Source organism: Pseudopodoces humilis, chromosome 5 (genome assembly GCF_049639895.1).
Source record: "Pseudopodoces humilis isolate 2021_Gansu_Grassland_sample_001 chromosome 5, ASM4963989v1, whole genome shotgun sequence".
NCBI lineage: Eukaryota > Metazoa > Chordata > Aves > Passeriformes > Paridae > Pseudopodoces > Pseudopodoces humilis.
The window spans coordinates 51,460,215-51,479,587 of record NC_142204.1 but is presented as its reverse complement, the minus strand read 5'-3'; the positions used below and the strand labels follow the sequence as shown (position 1 = coordinate 51,479,587).

Sequence of the window (19,373 nt, the reverse complement as noted above, 5' to 3'; positions counted from 1 at the left end):
TTTGCAGCTGGACTAAAATTTAAAGTTTCTTGCAAAGGTGGCAAAAGGCAGAATGCTATTCTGCCCAAATGAATATCTTTGTCTAAAAGAACACCCAAAGAATGTGCTAAATATCCTGCAATAGCTTTTGTTAGTTTTTAACATTGTTTGAAAATATATTTATTTGTCCTATCTTGGTCCAAAAAAACCCCAAAAAACCAGGATAGTTTCCAAAAGATGAAGTACACGGCCTGAAACAGTGCAACATGGAAATAGCAGCCAATGATTTCGAATTAAAGGCAACATAGAAAGCATGGCAACAAATTTGATTAGGAAGGGAAGAAAAGCTAATTGTGAAAAAGCAAAAGAAATATTACTGCTTCAAAGCTCTCCCCAAATATCTTCCCAATATTTTCCAAGATTGAAGAAGTGTAGAGAAAAATAGATTTGTATTTTTTTCATAACTATATGACAGTATAACACCTTACATGCCTTTTGAATTTGCATGTTGTTTGAACAGGACACCTAAAGGTCATTTATGTAAGAATTTGAAAAAATAAATCACTTTAACAATTTTTAAAAGTATTGTCTTGAATAATTGTTTTAGTCACAGTCATATACCATGTATGAATTCCTCATGGGCTTTGCTCAAGTTCTTAATTTTTTTTAATTACTTTTCATTTCAAAATATTTACCGATTATCTTGTATGTACATCATAGCAATAAATAAAAATGTATTACAGTAGATCTATTTTTCCATTATTTCCTGCTTGCCTACAGCTGGCAAAGGTATGTTTTTAGTTGTTTTTCTGTTGCTTAAATATATTTGGTGACAGATCTTCTGTTACTGTTTGATAATGTTATTTGTACTGCTCAATTCACTGAAAAAGATGATCAGTCATGGATTTTGTTTTAGAACTAAATCTAGAAAATGTTTATACCTTTAATCAATACTTTTGGTTATTTTGTCCGAATTATGTAATAGCAAATTCTGCTTTCACAAGCTGTGTTGTGTTCAGTAGGTCGCCTTACTCATTATGATTATCTGGATACTGTACCAGCATGCTGGATCTGTTTCATTTGCAATATCCAGTCTCCTGATTTTGAAATACTTAAATTACTTGGCAGTGCTTACATCTTCTCTCTTTAAAAAGAGGCATCTTTTATATTGATGTGGTTAACCAGAGAAAAAAACAAAAGGATTTTTTAAGAATGATTCAGTTCTGTATAATTTTCTACATAATGGGAAAAAGAAATATTACTACTTTTTCTTTTTTGTCATATGTCTTACTGTGAATAATGTTTATAGTATATGATAAACATGATATTCTTATAAGAAGGAAAACTTATAAGAAATGCTGAAATCAGTCACTTGCACATTAAATATAATGGATTGGAAAGAGTCTTATCTGTGTGTGGACATTTTGGAATCATCTATAGATAACTTCATATGTTGGTCAATACTTTTGGTAAAGTAGTTGTGTTATCAGTTGTTTATCTTTGAATTAATGCATTTAAATACAGTTAAATTGTACTGCTTAAGAGAGACCATGTCCTGTACCTATGTCAAAAATATGAGCTAGATTTGTCATTAATGATAGGCTAGTCTAATGCTCATTGAAATATTGCTAATCTATGTAATCACATATGCTACAGATCTTTCAAGCATTTAAAATACATGCTGCTGCTTCTCTGGGGTGATGGTCTCATACCTTACACCATCGACATATTGTCATACTGTTTATTTGCTACATCCACCTTGCTGAAATCTGTCACATGGATGTGACTCTTGCTTTGACAATGCAAAGCCAAGTGATATGAATTAGTTTCTGCATCTTTCTAGGATTTGATGTTGCAGATCCTTCAGCTTGAATTAAATAATTCTCCCATCCACAAATACAGCTGAAAGTTGGAGTTGACATGGATCAATATGATCTGGGGCTAAATTTCTAAATGTGACTGATTATGTTAGCATCATGCCCACAGATCAATATTGAGTTTTATTATGAACCTGACTCTATAATTGGGTTTAATCAATAAACTTTTGTCTCCTTTCTTTAGAAATTTTAGATTTCTACTATGCAGGTTTTCAAAATTGCATTTAGGATACACTTAGATCTATACTTTTCTGGTTAGAATATAAAAAGACCTAGGTTTGAATTTAAAGGAACAAAGAGCTAAGACCCTATTGAAAGGGGAAGTCAATTTTTAAGTTGATAGGACTGTTCACCCCAGTACAGTCTATAGAATCCAAGACAGCTAATGTGCTAATACATAACTAGTCCTTTTGGGCACTGTAAGGCTTTTTCTGTCCATACTAGATACATAATTCACATTGAAGACTTTGACAAAACATAACATTAATGAAAGCAATCACTAGAGCTTCTCTTTTGATAAACCCGCGGGGTTTAAAGGCGTTGAAAGATGCAATCTGTGAAGAACAATAAATTTGGGCCTTTGATTGAAGTGCCATTTGGGATGGTATGCTTTCTCAATGTATTTACACAAAAATGATGCTCCCTTTTTCAGTACACTTTGCTGGAAGGTTGAAGGAGCTTTTTGCCATTACTACATTAAGGTTTGTCTCATTAAAAGCCGAGTACAAAAAGAAGGCTGGAAATGACCTAGCTGAAGCCAGTGTGTTCATTTCTGCTCCAGTTTGCCATTTGAGAAGTAGGCTTCAAGCCATGATGAATATTTCTATTAAGTGGTACTTTGAAGTGCAGTAAAGATGCTCTTTCTTTTCTGAAGAAATAAATGCAGAAACCTGTTTGGGGTTCTTTTAATTTTTTTTCTTTTTCTGTTTTTTTTTTTTTAATATTTTGTGGTTATTTTGCTAAAATTAGAAAGAGAACCATAATAAACTTGGAAATTCCAGAATAATTTTCTTTTCTACTCATAACATTGTCTTTAAATTGAAACATTCACAGAGCCCACTAGAAAACAATGCTTTAATACTTTTTTAATGTACTATGTTGTGTTTTCTGGCAGCCTTTCTAAATTTTGGTTTCTCTGTCAGTGGGTAGCAATTTTTTTTTTTCACTGTTACACTTTGTAAGTTGGTATGATAGAAAAATAATTCAGTATATTATTAATATTTTCAGATTAAAAGATCAAGATTTTATAATAATTCACCTGCAAGCATCTCTCTGTATAACTTACTTCTTTGAGATACTTTCAAGAAAGCTTAGATATTGAGCCTTATATGCCATACGTACCCTGGTGTTTGTAAGTCTGAACACACACTCACATGTATTGTTCTGCACATTTTTCCTTGTATAACAGATACAGACCGTGGGCAGAAACATGGCATGGATGAGTTTATTTCTGCTAATCCCTGCAAATTTGACCATGCTTCCCTCTTTAGACTGCTTCAAAGACAGACCTTGGATCACAGATTGAATGACTCCTATTCTTGTTTGGTGAGTACCGGCTGGAAGATAGATATAAAGAAGTGAGAAATAGTTGTTACAAAGTAGTCCTTTCTTCCTCACTCATTCAACAACTGCAGTTGTAGGTGGAATAAAGGGTCTGATCGATTGGTTTTAAATTTGAAAATTACATACTTGCAAGCTGCTGCTGTGCCACTCAATAGAAAGCAAAGAGACACCAACTGTCTTCAATTTTATCAGCTGAAATTTGTCGTGTCCTCTGAAGAGGCTTGAATAAAAACAGAAAGTTTTGACGATGGCAAGAACTCCTGTGGTGGGATTTACTGGCACCTGTACAGGTATTTTAATGTCCAATTGTAGTTGCCTCACCTCAGACATTTTCACCTGTTTTGTAATTCTTCATTCCACTCTGGTGTGAAGGAAAAAAAACAAGGAAGGGAGGCAGACCCATAAGCAATATAGATAGATGTGCATATATGCATTACCTGAGCTACAAGTAACAAAGGAGAGTATAATTATTAAGCAAGAGCAAATAGAATGTGATCTCTGTATCAAAATGAATGTTTTCCACATTCAAAGAATACCATCATTGCCATCATAAAAGGTACAACATTGGCTGCAATTTCCTTTTCATTTTCAATCATTTTCTGTTCTGTGCTTTGTGAAGTAGTTGAGAATAGGGCTGCTTCAGGTTTTGTTTTCGTAAGGGAAGAAAACCAGCAACAATCTTGGGGAAATTCATCAGATTAGACACCCTCATTAACAGGTTTGTATGGGTCAGACCTCATAACTTCCTGAGGCTTAATTTTTCACCTGCTATCATGCCTGAAATAGTGATCTCTCACTAGGGATCTAAAATGCCTCACAGCACATAATTTCTTTTCTTTTTAATGTCCCAACAGCAACAAAAAAAGATAATGGAGATTTTTACTTCTTTTTTCAATTGTTCTGACTAGTCTTGTAATACAAAGATAATAATTGGAATTTTTAGGTTTGTTTGCAGTTGTTAAAAATGGGGGAAAGATTATTATTTGATGACAGTTGCCTCCCTTTTAAAATACTGCCAGATATGTATGTATAGAAAAGTTAAAGGACTCATTTTCTATCTGTGGGTTGCACACTGAATCAAAGAGGCCTGAAGGTACATCTGTACAAAGTAATTGGCACTCAAAGAGAAAATGGTTAGCTTTCTACCAGTGCATTGGGGTCAAAATCTTTTTTTATAATAATAATATAGTAAGACACTTAATATAACCTTGAAATCAGGAACTTTTAGAAGAGGTTAGGTGAAATGCACAGTGCTATAGCAACCATAAAGCAGATGTATTTCTTACCATTCTTTTTTAAATTCAGCTTTTAATAAGTGGAATGGATGATAATTTTTTTAATTGCATATTTAACTACATTTTTTTATTTTAAAAACATTGGGAATGTCAAGGTAACAATAGAATACATGGTTATTTGTGATTTTTCTTTTCTCCAACAGGTCATTTCCTATAATTTTTTAAAAACAATTCATCCCTTATTTCAACAAATACATTGTAACCACATGTAGAACTTGTTAAAAAAATTAAAATGTGTAGGAATTAATATTATGCAAAGTTCTGTGTTAAATTATTATATAACTTCAATTTCTTCAGTTCTTCATTCTTCTTGGTATAGGGAGAGTGTTTGGGAGGTGGGGGATCTGGAGTTTTGGGGTTTTTTTTTCCAATTACAAAGTAAAAAAAAATTGGTTATCTAGCTCCAATACTTTGTAGGATATAGGTTTTATGTGTTTGAGAGACTCGTGCATGATGTGGGATTGAACAAGGGCAAGGAAAGCTCACATTTATATGAAAAGCAACCACACAAACAGATCTTTTAAGAGAGACTGAAGTTAAATTAATGAGTTCTTTAAAATTTTGTATTCTTTATTGTCACAATTATATCTTATAAGAATGAGCAGAAATTTTAGTAGTTTGCTTTTGTACTGCTAGTCAATGATACATAACATTTTGTTATGTTTTCCATAAAAAAGTAGGGAGAGATCAGTGACAATGACAACATATTGGGAGAATATCAATCACAATAACCACTGTTGATTATATCTATGGCTAGGATACATATTATTGCAGAAATACAGTTTAAAAGACTTTTCTTTCTTCTTTCAATAGAATACCTTATTTTGTATCAAACACTGTGTAAGCTATATGAGACTTTGTAACATGATCAGATATTAGATTAACATGCTGAGTACTGTTCTGGGTTCTAAAGCCAAGTGTTCTCTAGAAACAGCTAAAGCTCCTTAAAGGCAGTGGAAACACTGACTTCAAAGAAATTAATTAGGAGCAATAAAATTTATTAAATATGAAATACCTTTGAGGTGTTCTTGTTTGCAGATAATATGCTAAATTGAAGAGTTTGGGGAGGATATAAAGCTTGAATCTCAAACAAGTCTTCTACTAAAGTTAAAACAGATTATTTGAAACTGATGTGAATATATTTTTAAGTATCTTTCAATAGTATTTTTGCTGATATTTTGTACAAGTATTAAACATCTGATCTTGCAGAAATATTCACAAGCATTAGGGAAATATTGATCTTCGGCTGCTATACTAATGTTAGAAATTCATTAATTTTCAAAATCATTTTGCTTATCCAAATCATTTGTATATTTGAGTTCAGGTATTCCTCAATCTCTCTTAACCATTTGATGAGATGGAGTGATGAGAGATGATGAGAGGGAAATATCACCACAATCAAAGCAAGAACAAAGAAAAATGCTTACGCAGAACGTAATGTGCAGTAGTTGTAGTTTTCTAAGGTTTAGGTTTTTCTCCATTACGCTTTTTGGAAGCTCATTCTGCTATACTTACCATATTTCTGCATCAAGACTCAATTATATTTTTTACACTCTGGATTCACTCTAGAACTGTTTTTGTGGTGTGAAGGGGTCTGTACTTTGCTCATCTCTGTGTCAGGGTTAAGCTGTTCTCATCAAGACTCTGACCGAGAAATCTCAGTAAGCTTGACAATATCTAATAATTATTTAAGGTCAAATCTTACTCATCTTAATCAGGTGGCTTTTAACAAACTACCTAGCTTTGCATCTCTTTACTAGTAAAAGTTGTTTTAAAGTTGTTAGAATGTATGCATGTTACATGAGTAAAGGGTTGAATTGTGGTCAGAATATTAAAGTTGCAGCCACAGAGAACTGGCCACCCAGAAACTGGTTTTTAATGTCCATGTTAATGTCCCTCATCATTTCCAAAATTTTAGCTTATATCTTACAATTGATTGCTAAAACCAAATTAATTATTTTAAAGTGTTAGTTTATTTTAGGTTTTGGTATATAATTTAGTCTGTATCAGACTTTGGATGTATTAGCATGTTTTTTCTAAACAATGTGTTTCATAGTAGTGGTAACTCATAACTGCAGATAGTTTCCTGACATTGAATCCATTCAGTAAGAGAGCTATTGTAGGATCTAACTTCCGGTGCTGTCAACATTACTCAGATAAAAGTAATTCTAATATAAAAAGTTTATGTAATGGACATAAAAATTTACCTTTCTATTCTTTGTCTGATTTAAAGTTGAATGGAAAAAGAAATCTCGAAGTGTTGTGTGGTTCTTTTGCCTTTTAGGGCTGGTTTAGCCCGGGTCAGGTCTTCGTGTTGGATGAATACTGCGCTCGCTACGGGGTGAGAGGCTGTCACCGCCATCTCTGCTATCTCGATGAGCTGATTGAATATTCAGAAAATGGTTCTGTCATTGATCCAACTCTGCTCCACTACAGCTTTGCATTTTGTGCTTCTCATGTTCATGGTAACAGGTAATTTAATGAAATCTTTTTAGATCCATAGTATTTAAATGCATAGTCTAAATAAAAGTATTTACAGGCTCTTGAGTTCACCATGTTAGGAACTCCACACAACAGAAATCAGTTCATGGAAGTTTCTTCAGGGGTACTGGAGGTTTCATACAGATTACTGTTAAAAAAAAATAAATTCCTTCTAGCATGTATTGTCTTAATGCAATATGTTTTCAAGATAAAAGGAACTCATCCTGTTAAAAGGGTAGTCTTCTTCATTCTGCATTTATTTTGTGGTACTAAATGGTGTTTCCAGTGTTTTGAACAATTTTGCAATTTAAGGGAAATTTTGACTTTCTGCAGTCTAGCTTGACAGCTAATCATACTATACTGACTTCTTCTGTCTGTGCTATCACAGAGAGAAATATGCGGGAATTAGGTGTAACCCCCAGCCAGGAAGAGCTAGGCGACTTCTGGAATTCTTTCCATTAGACAGGTTGACTACTTCAGGAGCTTTTGGCCACTGTGATTGTCTTGGGATGATATCTTGATTCCACTTGCAAGTGAAAGAGTTAGAAAAAAATTAAGTTGTTGCTTTGTTATTTTTGCACATTCTTTAACAGAAGCAATGCTTCATCTGTGTCTTACTCCAGACTGAAAGACAAGCTCTGCTGTTGGAGGGTGGCTGTTGGAGATCAGATTATTGGGTAGCTCAGGTCAGGAGGGACCACAGGAGATCTCTAGGCAAACCTCCTGCATGAAGCAGGGTCAGATTGCTCAGGGCTTTTTCCAGTCAGCACTTTACCCTGTTAGAACCTGTCTAATTTCAGTGTAGTTATGTTTATTGCCTCTCGTCTACCACCCAGTACACCCAGAGGGTTGGCATTCAGTGCACCTCAACACCTCCTATCCTCCAGGCTGAGCCTCAGCCTCAAGTCAGAGCACATGCTCTGGTCTCTGACTGTCACAGAGGCAATTCTGTGAACTTGCTCCCCGTCTTCCTTGTATTTGAGTGAGAAATAGGGCAGGATATCTATCAAATTATAGAGAACGTGCATTTATACCTGTTTTGTGCTCTAGAATTGTAGACTGCTGTATGGAATATGTTGAAGAAGTTCAAAAATAGCAAGGAGAAACCCAGTAGATCCTCCCAACTGATCCAATCCTGCCACTAGGGGAAAACATCACAGTCCGAAAAAGAAATTACTCTCAGTAAGTCCCCCAACAGAATCTTGATCAGGATTGGAAGAGAGATTTTCTGCCCAAGATGTATGCTTATGTTGCTTTGCTACCAGTCAGCCACAGAGACTATTTTACTTGTCCTCGGGCCAGAGAAGAAGAGGTAGTCCTTAGGAAGGATATTGTTTCCTTCACTGGCTCAGACAAAGCCTCATCTGGCACTGGGGGTTTGTAACCCAAGTGATTTCATAGTGGTAGACTAACAATATATAATATGTGATAGTAAAATCCAAAATTGAAATGTTTTTGAATGTGCTTGAAATGCTGTCAAGAATCTTAACATTCATACCAGTAAGTTAGGAGATTTCTGGCTTTTATTTGGTAACCTATTCTCTGTAAAAGCAAGCTTCTTCGTCAGTTCCTCAAGAACCTGACACATTCGTATTTCCTATTGAGTCTAAGTCTTTGTTGTTTCTCGCCTTTTTATTATTGGTTTCAACCCAAGAAGACAAACATATGTTATAATTGCTCAAACTTATTTCAAGAATTCAAAAGAAAGCTAGATACATTTCTTTTTATTTCATAATTTGAGTGAAGGACAACCATGCACGCAGTGCATGAAAATATCTCAGGGAGCACATCATTTACACAGTGGTAAGCACTCTGTATTCTGTCTATTCCTGCAGTACAGATATTCACTGAATAGCATTATGAGTGTTTTAGGAATAAAAGAAGTGTTGAACAGAGAGGGTCTGACTAGAACTGAGATATTGTAAAAAGGAAGAAAAAAGAAACATGAAGAAAGAAAAAAAGTAAGTCAAGGACAGAGGCAGACACTCACTCAGAATGACAGACACAGATATATGGGCACATAATGTGCCCACTCATTCATTTACCACAGCACTAAGAAATAGTAAAAGGTAAAAGAGAATTTCACAGACAATGCACGACAGGCCAAAGTTCTAGGCTGGTCCCTGGCGTTACACATTTTTGTTTTGTAAGTCAGGCTGAGAATCAGAAAGACCACAGAACAAAGGGCTTTATACTCTGGCCATGATTTATTTAATTTATATGTCACCTTTGCTTCACAGGGGGATCTTAGACCCTCCCCTAGACTGAGAAAGATCATCAAAATTGATCTTGAAGTCAGGTGGTAGAGGAGCATGTAGAAATGCAGCCATACCTGTAGTTCATATTGTCCATTTCTTTTATGTATGAATTTTAAAATAACAGGCAATCTAGTGACATCAGTCAAATGATCAGATACAAGAGTCTCTCACCTTCATTTCTGGTGAGGAAAAGCTCATTCTGAATCAGCTTTGCCTCTTTCCACCCTTCATATGTTTTCAAAATTCTTCCAACATGATTTTGAACCTTCAGGTGTCCCCTGTGCTGTTTTGCTACGCTGTAGGACTTGAAATATGTTTAATGCTGCAGGCTGTAATCTTGCAGACTTTAACACAGTACAATGGGTTTATTTCAAAACACCTGGGATAAACATGTAGAAGTTTTGTTGTCGTAGAGCTTCAGGGACGTTTGGAGCACAGAAGAGACCTGAACTGAGTTCCCATGTAGGCTGCATGCAGCAGACCTTGTCTCCTGATCTGAGGACTAGAGAACAGTCCCCAGCTTCTTTTTTTTTCCTTTCTTGAGATGATGATATAAACACCAACTTCTTCTAGATTTATCAAGCATACTTGTACTTTGTGTGTCTTATGCCAGTGTTGTTGGTTTGGGAACAGAAATGTTTACTCAGGGTCAAACACAAAGTGCTGAGTCCTAGACTGAGAAATTCAAAGCTTATTTGTCCTTTTCCTTTCCCATTAATTAGTCCATTACAACTGGGCTAACAAACTGCTTATGTAGAAAAGGTATTTCTGCTTTTGTAGATGACAATCTTAAGACATTATCGTCCTAAATAGCCAACAAGGAAAACATTTCACTAAAAAAATAGCTATGTTTGTTTAAACAAATATACATTCTTGGTTTTGAGTCAACTATTTTCTTTTCTTCTGTAAATAAAATTGTCTTTCATTGTACTTCTGGCACTATGTGGATTTACTGTACCATCTCCTTTGGCTTCTCATTACAATGATTTTGTTTTGAAATATTCCATGGTAATTCATATGAAGTATTCTATATAGTCCCCATCAGTATAGTTAGTTCACAAGTAAACTGTTTGCTCTACACTTATGCGTAAACTTACTGTTGGTGAAAGTGAAATGGGCAGAACAGGGAACTATAGGACATTCCTGAATGATGGCATTTCACTCCAAACAGTCCAGGTAGGAGCTATTGTTTTCTTCCCCATCATATTCACTCTTGTCTACTTTTCATGCTGTGACTTCTATTTAGTCCCTCTTGTCTGAAATGAATGCTGGTGGGTATCACATGAAGTGTGAAGTGACTTCTTTCCACCTGCTGAGTTACAGACTGAATTGAAAAATTCAAAATTCAAGCATATTCCCTTGTTATACCTTTTCTTATTCAGAAAGATATGATGGAATGGAAGTTCAGATATGAGAAGTGAATGTGAAAGTAATGTTACAAAAATCAGTATATAACTGAAGATTAATAGGTTGGGAGGTTTTTTTGTCTTTATTGTAAAAGCTTCAGCACATCTGTGTTTCCACAGAACAGTCATATTGAGTCAGGGTTCTTCTAAGCCAGTCAGTCATCTGTCTCCAGCATTGATCTGCTTGCAGTAAAAGAAGAGCAAACATGTGCAATATTTCCTCTTTCCAACTCCCAACTCTTTGCAGCTCAGAATATGCCCTGTTTGGTAACCTGGAGTGAGTCTTTATTTCAGGTACTTGTCCATTGCACCCTGAACCACTGTGAGCCCTTTTCACCCTCACCACCTCTGGCTGCAAGTTCCACACCTCAGCCTCCTCTTGCTTGAAGAACTATTGCTTTGAACTTGACTCCTACACATCTCATTTCATGCTCTGCTGGTATTGGAGAGGTAAAGGAGAAAAAAGAAAAATCCTGTTCCGTCTCTTTGCTATTTAAGATTCAAGAATTGGAAGTGAACAATGCAATGGTTGCATTGGACAGAAGTTTTCTGCTAGTTCCTTACACTTTTCTGATGTTTCCCAGTGTTAATTTGCTCCTTTGACTGCTACTGAGCAGGGACAATTTCATGGAATTATCCATCATAAAACCAGGATCCCCATTCTGTGTAATAACTGTGTTTTCCTTACATTTATTTATGTTTATCATTTCCTGTTGTATTGCTACCTGATTTCATGGGGTTGTTCTGGAATTCCACACTATGCCACATAACTATCATTAAAATTACATTTTCTATGACCTCAGTTCTCAGCTGTTAGCCAGGTCATTTATAAATACTGCAAAATAGCACAAGTCTCACCACAGATCTCTGCAGAACTCTACTGATGACATACCTTCACAGCAGGTAGTCACCTCTCTAAATTTAAACATAAATGTAGAAAGTTTTACTCAGACACTGTTTAACTGCCCTTAAAGTCTTTGATTAGGGACTCTGTCAAAAGGGCTTTGGAAATCCAGGTATCTCATATACTTGACAATAGGTGATATTTACCCAAATTTCCTTACTTTTATCCTTAAATATCCTTATATTATAGTTCCTTCTAATTTTCTGGGATGCATGTAATATTTACTGTCCTGTATTTCCCTTGGCTCCTTGGAGACTTTCTCAGATTTTTATTCTCCTATTTTGATTCTGATCTCCCACTCCCCAGAGGGATGTCAGTTCCTGATGAGAACTTTCACGTACCCACAGCTAATTCAGGTTGCCAGGTGGTGCTGGCAACTTACTGCTGTCTGTTTTTCTCATTTGTTCCATAAGAGGTTTTTTTAGTTGCTTTCATTTTTAAAACATACTTTGCTGAAAATTAAGAATTCTTATGCTATGAACAAAGAAGGGTTCCACCACAGAAGTCTTCTTCATAATAATTTCTTTCATAATAATACACAAGTACAAAAAAATAATTTTCTATCTTTGTAATAGCCTTGCCCTCTCTGAGAGCTACTTTTAGGTCCTTGCCATCACTTGGCCATGTAGACTCTCTGATAGGCTTCTTGTTTTGGTTATGCTTGGAGGAAATATCTTAGAGTAGAATAAAGGGACACACAAGAGAAGTGAAACCATGGAAACTTTGGATAATGCTATGCATTCATATATTTCTTCTCATTTTTCAGCATTTTGTGGTAAGACATGCTTATTGAAATTTTACATTTTGTGTTAAGTCATAAAAGACTGTTTAGAGAAATCATCCCCTTTAAATCTAAGACAAAGAACTTTAAAATAATAAAGAAAATAGTATCATTACATTGCTCTGTCTCTTCTGTTGTTTTTTTCTGGAATAGGTTTTTTCTGGAATAGGTATTTTATTCTCTCACTCACTTGACTTTAAAGTTGTATATATATTGATGATTTCTCCTTTATACTTGCCATCTTAGGCAGTGAAGGAATATTATTACATACACTTGCCAATTAATAATATAATTATACAGTATTTTGTTACTAATTTCAACTTATTACTGCCTTTACTTACCCATATGCATTGGGTAAAATGGTATTATATTAGTACACACTTTGCTTTTAAGTAGAAGGGCATTAATCAATCTCTCCTAAAATATATCTGCATAAAAGATTATTAAAATATTAAAATTAACCTGATTTGTGATCTTAATATGTTTTAGTGACCTTCAGAATTGGTCTTTTTTGTTCTGTTGTGAAAAAAAGGCATGACCTGTGAGCAGATGTCGGAGCAGCCTGAGAACTGCATACAGCAGAAGGCTCTATTGTGCCAGTTTTATGTCAGAATATTTGAAGAGTAGTTATTATAAACAACAAAATGCACAGTTTTCAAGTATCTGCTGGTTAAAGCTGTGTTTGAATGCCATGTGGTAATGTCTTAATTTTCTGTGATAAAAAGATGTCTGCTCTGTCCAGTTATAAGCTGATAGTGGAAATCATCGCTCTTATATTTCTGCAGCATGAACCATGGACTCTGCAAAAGCCTTAATACAGTTGCATTTTAAAGGAAAATTTGGATATTTGAGTTCTTAAATAGTAAGTCCTATAAACAGATAATAAAAATTCTACATCAAATTCTAAAATATTTAATCTTCGGTTTTCTAAGCAACAAGGAAACTTTTATGCTGGTAATTTGAAATTTGTCACTGTTCTTTCATTTGATTGTACATCATGCTGAATATAAAAACAAGTGTTTTTAGTAAGCACTGAAGTCTTCTAAAACAATTTTTTTCTAGAAGAATGGATGCCTTTTAAGTTTGGTTTTGTTTTTTCTATGTCCTTGAAATGTAGTTTACTACAGAAATATCTTAAAGACCTTAGCTGAAGTATTTTTTTATTTTGTTTTTTATAATAATTTCTCATCTTGCTCTGATTGGATTGCAGATTCTTTTCAGACAGCCTTACTGCTCATACCTGTGTAGGTTAGAATATAAATCTGTGCATTACTCTCCTTATACTCTTGGTTTTCATGACACACTAAATTGATGGTCTGTATTTTTAATGAGGAAAGCACATTGAAAATACTTTTATAATTTTAAAAATATATAAAGATGAAAGCACCAGTATCAATGATGTTCCAGAGGAAAAAATCAGGCATGTACAGTTAGTATTTCCAAGGCTGTCTTAACAAAGCAGCCTTGCTTGGGGTAACAATTCACTCTCTGAGAGGCCACTAGGAGAAGCTGTTTCCAAAGTTGAGGGCTGGAAACAATCCACGGCCAACCCAGTGTCCTTCAGATCTAATTCCCGTTGGAACTGGAATGTGGTTTTATTTTATGTGCTGTAGGTCTTCACAGTAATCTTAATCCTACAGTTCATCAAGTGACCTCTGCAAATTATTGCAGGCTGTAAGACCTCTAGAGAACAAAATAATTCTAAATGATGCCCCACACCGTAAAGGATTATATCAAATGAGGAAAAACAGTCCATTGCAAGAAGAAAACAGAAATCAGTCAGCTCCTCCAGAGTAACTTCTGTCAGGACAACAATCTTGCAAGATTTTTGCAGTAAAATAAGTTTTAAAATTCTGGTCAATCAAATTTTGGTTCATTATATAAGTGATTTATGATTAAACAGTTACTTTCCACTTGAATTTACTAGCTTTAGTTCATGCGGTATTAATTTCAAATCTCTTCTGATATTTAAGTCTGAGTGAATTAAACAATTTGACTTGTGAACAATTTGACTTTTGGCCAGACAACATTACATTTATGCCAGTTAGACTGTGATCTAAGCAGAAAAGACAAGCCAATCCAAATCCAATTGACAGAGTTCTCAAAAAATGGTAAATTAATATATGAGAGAGAGAGAGAAGGCTAATCCAGTTTTAAGTGTTCTATTTCATCTAGTTCTCTAATTCTAAAAAATGTTGTGAACAATAAGACGGAAAAAGAGTGTGGAGGAAAGCAAAATTCACTCTCCATTACCTTCTTGAGGAAATGATGCTAAAATGAAAACTCTTCTTAAGAGAGTCCATCACTTTTCTTGGCTGATTTCTTGTAAGAGAGGTCCCAGGCTGCAGTATTAAAGCTTAGTACTGGTTTTGAATTGAAAAAAATCAAGTCCATATAATTTGAGACAGTAGGAAAGACACATTTGTTATTGCTTTTAATTGCAAAATAGTTCTTGCATAGTTTATGGATGATTTAAACCATTGAAAACTAAATGACGGCATGAGTCTGATTTTCCTTGTGGGCACAGGAATTCATCAATAAAAATAGCCAGATCAAAATAGTGAAATTTATTTTAATCAGTCTTCAAAATAAATATAGAAAAAATATCCAGTAAATTAAATGAGTGGGAATTTTGAAGTATTTATCTATTTTTATTATTTCAGCTTATCTCAGAAACAGATTCTTTTTTTCCATGGATTCTTTTCTAATCAGTAGTAGGTATATCTTCCCTAAAGGAGAATCACCAGCATGATATGTCTCAGAACTGTATTGCAAAAATGCATTTTTATATTCTTGTTGCAATAAAGTTTGCAACAAGAAGAAACAATATTTAGATTTAAATTTTGTGCTATTTTCTTAAAGCATATTTTCAAGAGATGAGTTTTTTCAGTGCTATAAGTGATAGTTTTCCAACACCTTTTTGTGTACTCCTTCTTCTGGGACATCTGCTTCTATACAAACATATTTAGCAGCTCTGAAAATTTTAGCTGTTGTCAACAAGGTTCCTTATGACAACAAACTCAGTGATGTGACAGGGCCCTGGTACATAGTGATCGTAGCCTTAGTGCAGGATGACAGATATGACATCCTACTGGCTCACCTTTTTCACTTACTGTTATCTGGACCCCTAGGTCTTTCCTGACATGTATATGACATGCCTCAGCGAGGCTTAATATGACAGAACTATTTACTTTATCGGTCCAGAGCGCAATCTCTCCTGACAATGAAATCAGACAGTGCAATTTACTTAAATTTGAGCTCATTCCATTTGTCAGAAGGCTGAGGTAAAGTATCCTGGCACCCATCAAAGAGAGAAGATAAGTTTTTTTGCTCTTTCACATCAAATTTATACAGTGGTGTATTGATGTGCCTGACTACCCCCATCCCCTCCATATCTGATTTTTTATTGTTGTCATCACAATAATTTAAGGAAATCAGGCATTCTTTCCACCTTGACTTGACAGGTCACAAATATAAGTGATTTAAACGGTAGGAGAATTGTTTATGTCATGACCAGGTAGCAACTTATCCCTCCTAGATTTAAGTATAGTGCAGAAAGTTAAAGTAACAATTTAGGAAAAAGATGCTCATAGAATGATTCTTGGAACATTCAGAATGTTCCAAGAAAGAATATCGTCTTTCTTAATGTTATTTTACTACAATTTTCTCAGTTCTAGAAACACTGAGATAGTTTTGGAGGCTCTGGAGAAGATACAGGGCAGATCCAAACAAAGTATGAGGTTCAGAAACTCAGGTGAGAAGCAGTAGCTGATTTGTTACCTTTGGAGCTGGAAGTTAAGAAAGTAACAGGAACATTTCAGAGACTTCTTTTTAAAGTATGCTGTATGTGGGGAAGCTGTGACTGCATGGCAAAAATAATATTTGGGAACTGTGTATCTAATTTTTTTTTTACTTCTGTCATCATTTCAATATAAATACATTAGTAACCCTTTAGGCTAAGACTCTAGACCAAGTGTATGTTTAGCATACTAAATATAAACTTATTTTGAATTATTGTGACTTAAATTTGATATTTAAAAAAAATGCCAGTGCTTTTTTTTTTTTTAAGACTTTTTAGTTGCATCTTTAAAGCTGCACCTATATGGAAGTCTTGAGTACATGATGCTATTTGTCAATACAGGATGGAGAATCAAACTCTATCCTCACCATGCAGGATTCCTAGGTGTTGCCTGTTGTGGCTTTTCTCACTGTAGTTTCCCTCCCACCTTTACTTTATAATCACTTTTAGCTATATTGTGCCTCTAGGAAAATAAACAGAAAATTCAAGGAGATGAAATTTAGCAAGATTTGTGTAGGCCTCTCTACTGTAACAATAGTAATGATTTTCTTGAGAAAAGATACTGTCTTTTGAAAGGATTTGAGAGAATTTTATGCTAACTTGTGTTCATATTGAGATGATGTAAAAACTTAGGTCTTGAATTTAAAAGTTCAGCTCAAAAGTTAATTTCTTTGTCCGGTTGCAGCCTGTTCTTTAACTATATTCACAAGTAACTGTTTATCCTTTAAGGCAATGAGAAAGACAAAAGCGGAGTTAACACTCATGTTAAATGAAAACTTTAGAAATAAACATCATCGTCAAAAGACAAATCAGCTTGAAGTGATACCAATGATTATTAAATATCTGACATTACAGGCCAGATGGAATTGGAACAGTATCTGTGGAAGAGAAAGAACGGTTTGAGGAAATTAAGGACAGACTTTCCTCTCTTTTAGAAAACCAAATAAGCCATTTCAGGTGAGTGTATAATTTATTCAATGAATGTTACATTTTTTCTGGAAAAAAAATGGTGGTGTTTAGTTTTGGTCTTGAATGAGTGGACTGGAAAGAAAATGGTCTGCTTGCAAAGGAATAGCTTAAATATGGAATACTTGATTTACACAAGTGGTTGTACTTGAAATTTATTTGTGTTACATGTGAGTTGATAGATATGATAGAAAAGATTATACAAGATTATAGGCCTTGATTTTGTAGATTTTTTTAAAGTTCAAGCTCTGTATAAATTGAACCAAGAAAATTTTCTGAATGAAAGTAACTGTGCCATAACTATTTCTGGATTACTGCAGATCAGTAAAATCACATGAGTAGAGAACATCTTTGATAGATGGCAGCTAAAACTTTTCTTGATATCTAATGTTGTTTTCTTGGTTTCATGATACGTTTATCTTTTTTAAGTTAAGGGTCATCATGCTCAGTAAAGAGTTTGTCATATTAAGGGCTGTCAATACCAGCAGAAGATGTTTAGAGAAGGAGTACAAGAAACAGAAAACATGGGATTCCCGACTATTTCGTAGCAATTGATGCTACGAAACTTATGAAACTTAGTGTAAAAATTGCAGGTAGACCACCAAACCTGTTACTTTGTCACACTAAACCAACCTATCTGCCACTATTCTGCCAATCTAATCCTTTTAGACTGTATAGAATTTTTTGCCTCTGTGTCACATCATATCAGCCAGTTCCAAATAGTTCTTTGTGAAACAGAACTTCTGTTTGGCAGGGTTGACAATGAGTTTGTCGAATGCCTCTCTGGTTTGATGAGGTAAATATCTAGTGGCATCACAGGAGATTAGTGATTTTTTTGAGCACAGAGGACATAGCAGCCTTCACTTGGGACTTCATATCCATATTAAAATAGAGAGCTAGGGTTCTCCTTTGAGTATTCCTTTCAGGGAAAGACAAGAGTCTTTCCTTTCCTCCTTCCTTCCTTCTATGGGAATAAAGAGCTCTTACAAGAGAGATGATACAGAGTACTGCCTGCCTTCAGGCCTTCACATGCATGAGGTTAATTGCCAAATGTATAATAAAGTCTAAATGATCTTTTGAGTTGGAGCAAATAAAAATCCCCCCATCATGTCTGCTAACCCTCACATTAGAGTTGTGTTGATGAGCTTGGGCCGCAGCAGTGACCATAGAATCTTTCTGCCTCAGTCTTGGTGGTTTCGAGCAAATTTAAACAGATTAGAAATTCCTCCTTGAGAGCAATTAAATGTGTCATTCAAACATCAATGACTTCATCCTTCAGAGGACTCTAAGGTTTGCCTTAAAATCCTATTTCATCAATGCAGAGAAACTGTGGTCTGCCAGGTGAGGAGTAATTACTATTCCTTACCGTGTACAAATATTAGAAATAAAATTTAAAAATAGGTGGAATGTCTGGATTTAACCAGGGGTAATGGCATAATACTGGAAGAAATAAAAAGATGATGACTTAGAATCTGAATTTATAAAGCATATCAAGTCACAATGTAGGACATCCTGACAAAGGATTGGAAGTAATATTTTAAATAAAGACCTGACTCAAGACATGTATAAGGATCACCGCTGTTGATTAACAAAGAATAACCTTGGGTGTCAGATTGCTTTCTTAGGAAAACATGGTATTAAAACAACTCTGTATTTCAGTCCTTCAAAATTGTTATGATTACTGTGAAATGCAGAATATTTGGAAAACTACATTCAACAGTAAGTATTTATGCAGAGTATACCCTGAATTTCTCTGCTTTGGGCTTACTGTTCTTGAATTCCCTGTATTCCTGTCGTCAGGTACTCCCACCAGCTCCCAGGCTGGTTTCTTGCTTCTGCTGTCCTTTTTATTGTCAGTTCAGGTATCCATGCAGTTTATTTGTTATATTTCCTAGAATATTTCAGAGACTTTCATGCCCTCCATATTCAGATAAGTTTTATATTTTTAAATGCCAGATTCTCTATGGTAACCTCTTTATCTTCCTCATGGAATCACAGAGAGGGTTTTTGTTAGTTTGTTGCTACTTTGGTTTCTTAATAGTGTCATGCATTTGGCTCCTACTT

The 19,373-nt window shown here is 34.8% G+C and overlaps 1 protein-coding gene across 10 annotated transcripts in view; it reads left to right on the top strand.

The window, feature by feature from the left end:
- Positions 1-19,373, top strand: part of CADPS2 (calcium dependent secretion activator 2) — a 282,371-nt gene that overhangs the window by 184,839 nt on the left and 78,159 nt on the right. For all 10 annotated transcript variants that reach the window (XM_005519231.2, XM_005519232.2, XM_088054886.1 and 7 more), the window contains exons 12-14: positions 3,265-3,401; positions 6,999-7,186; positions 17,199-17,300. In XM_005519231.2, coding sequence (XP_005519288.1) covers positions 3,265-3,401; positions 6,999-7,186; positions 17,199-17,300 — 427 coding nt within the window. The remainder of the gene's footprint in view (positions 1-3,264; positions 3,402-6,998; positions 7,187-17,198; positions 17,301-19,373) is intronic.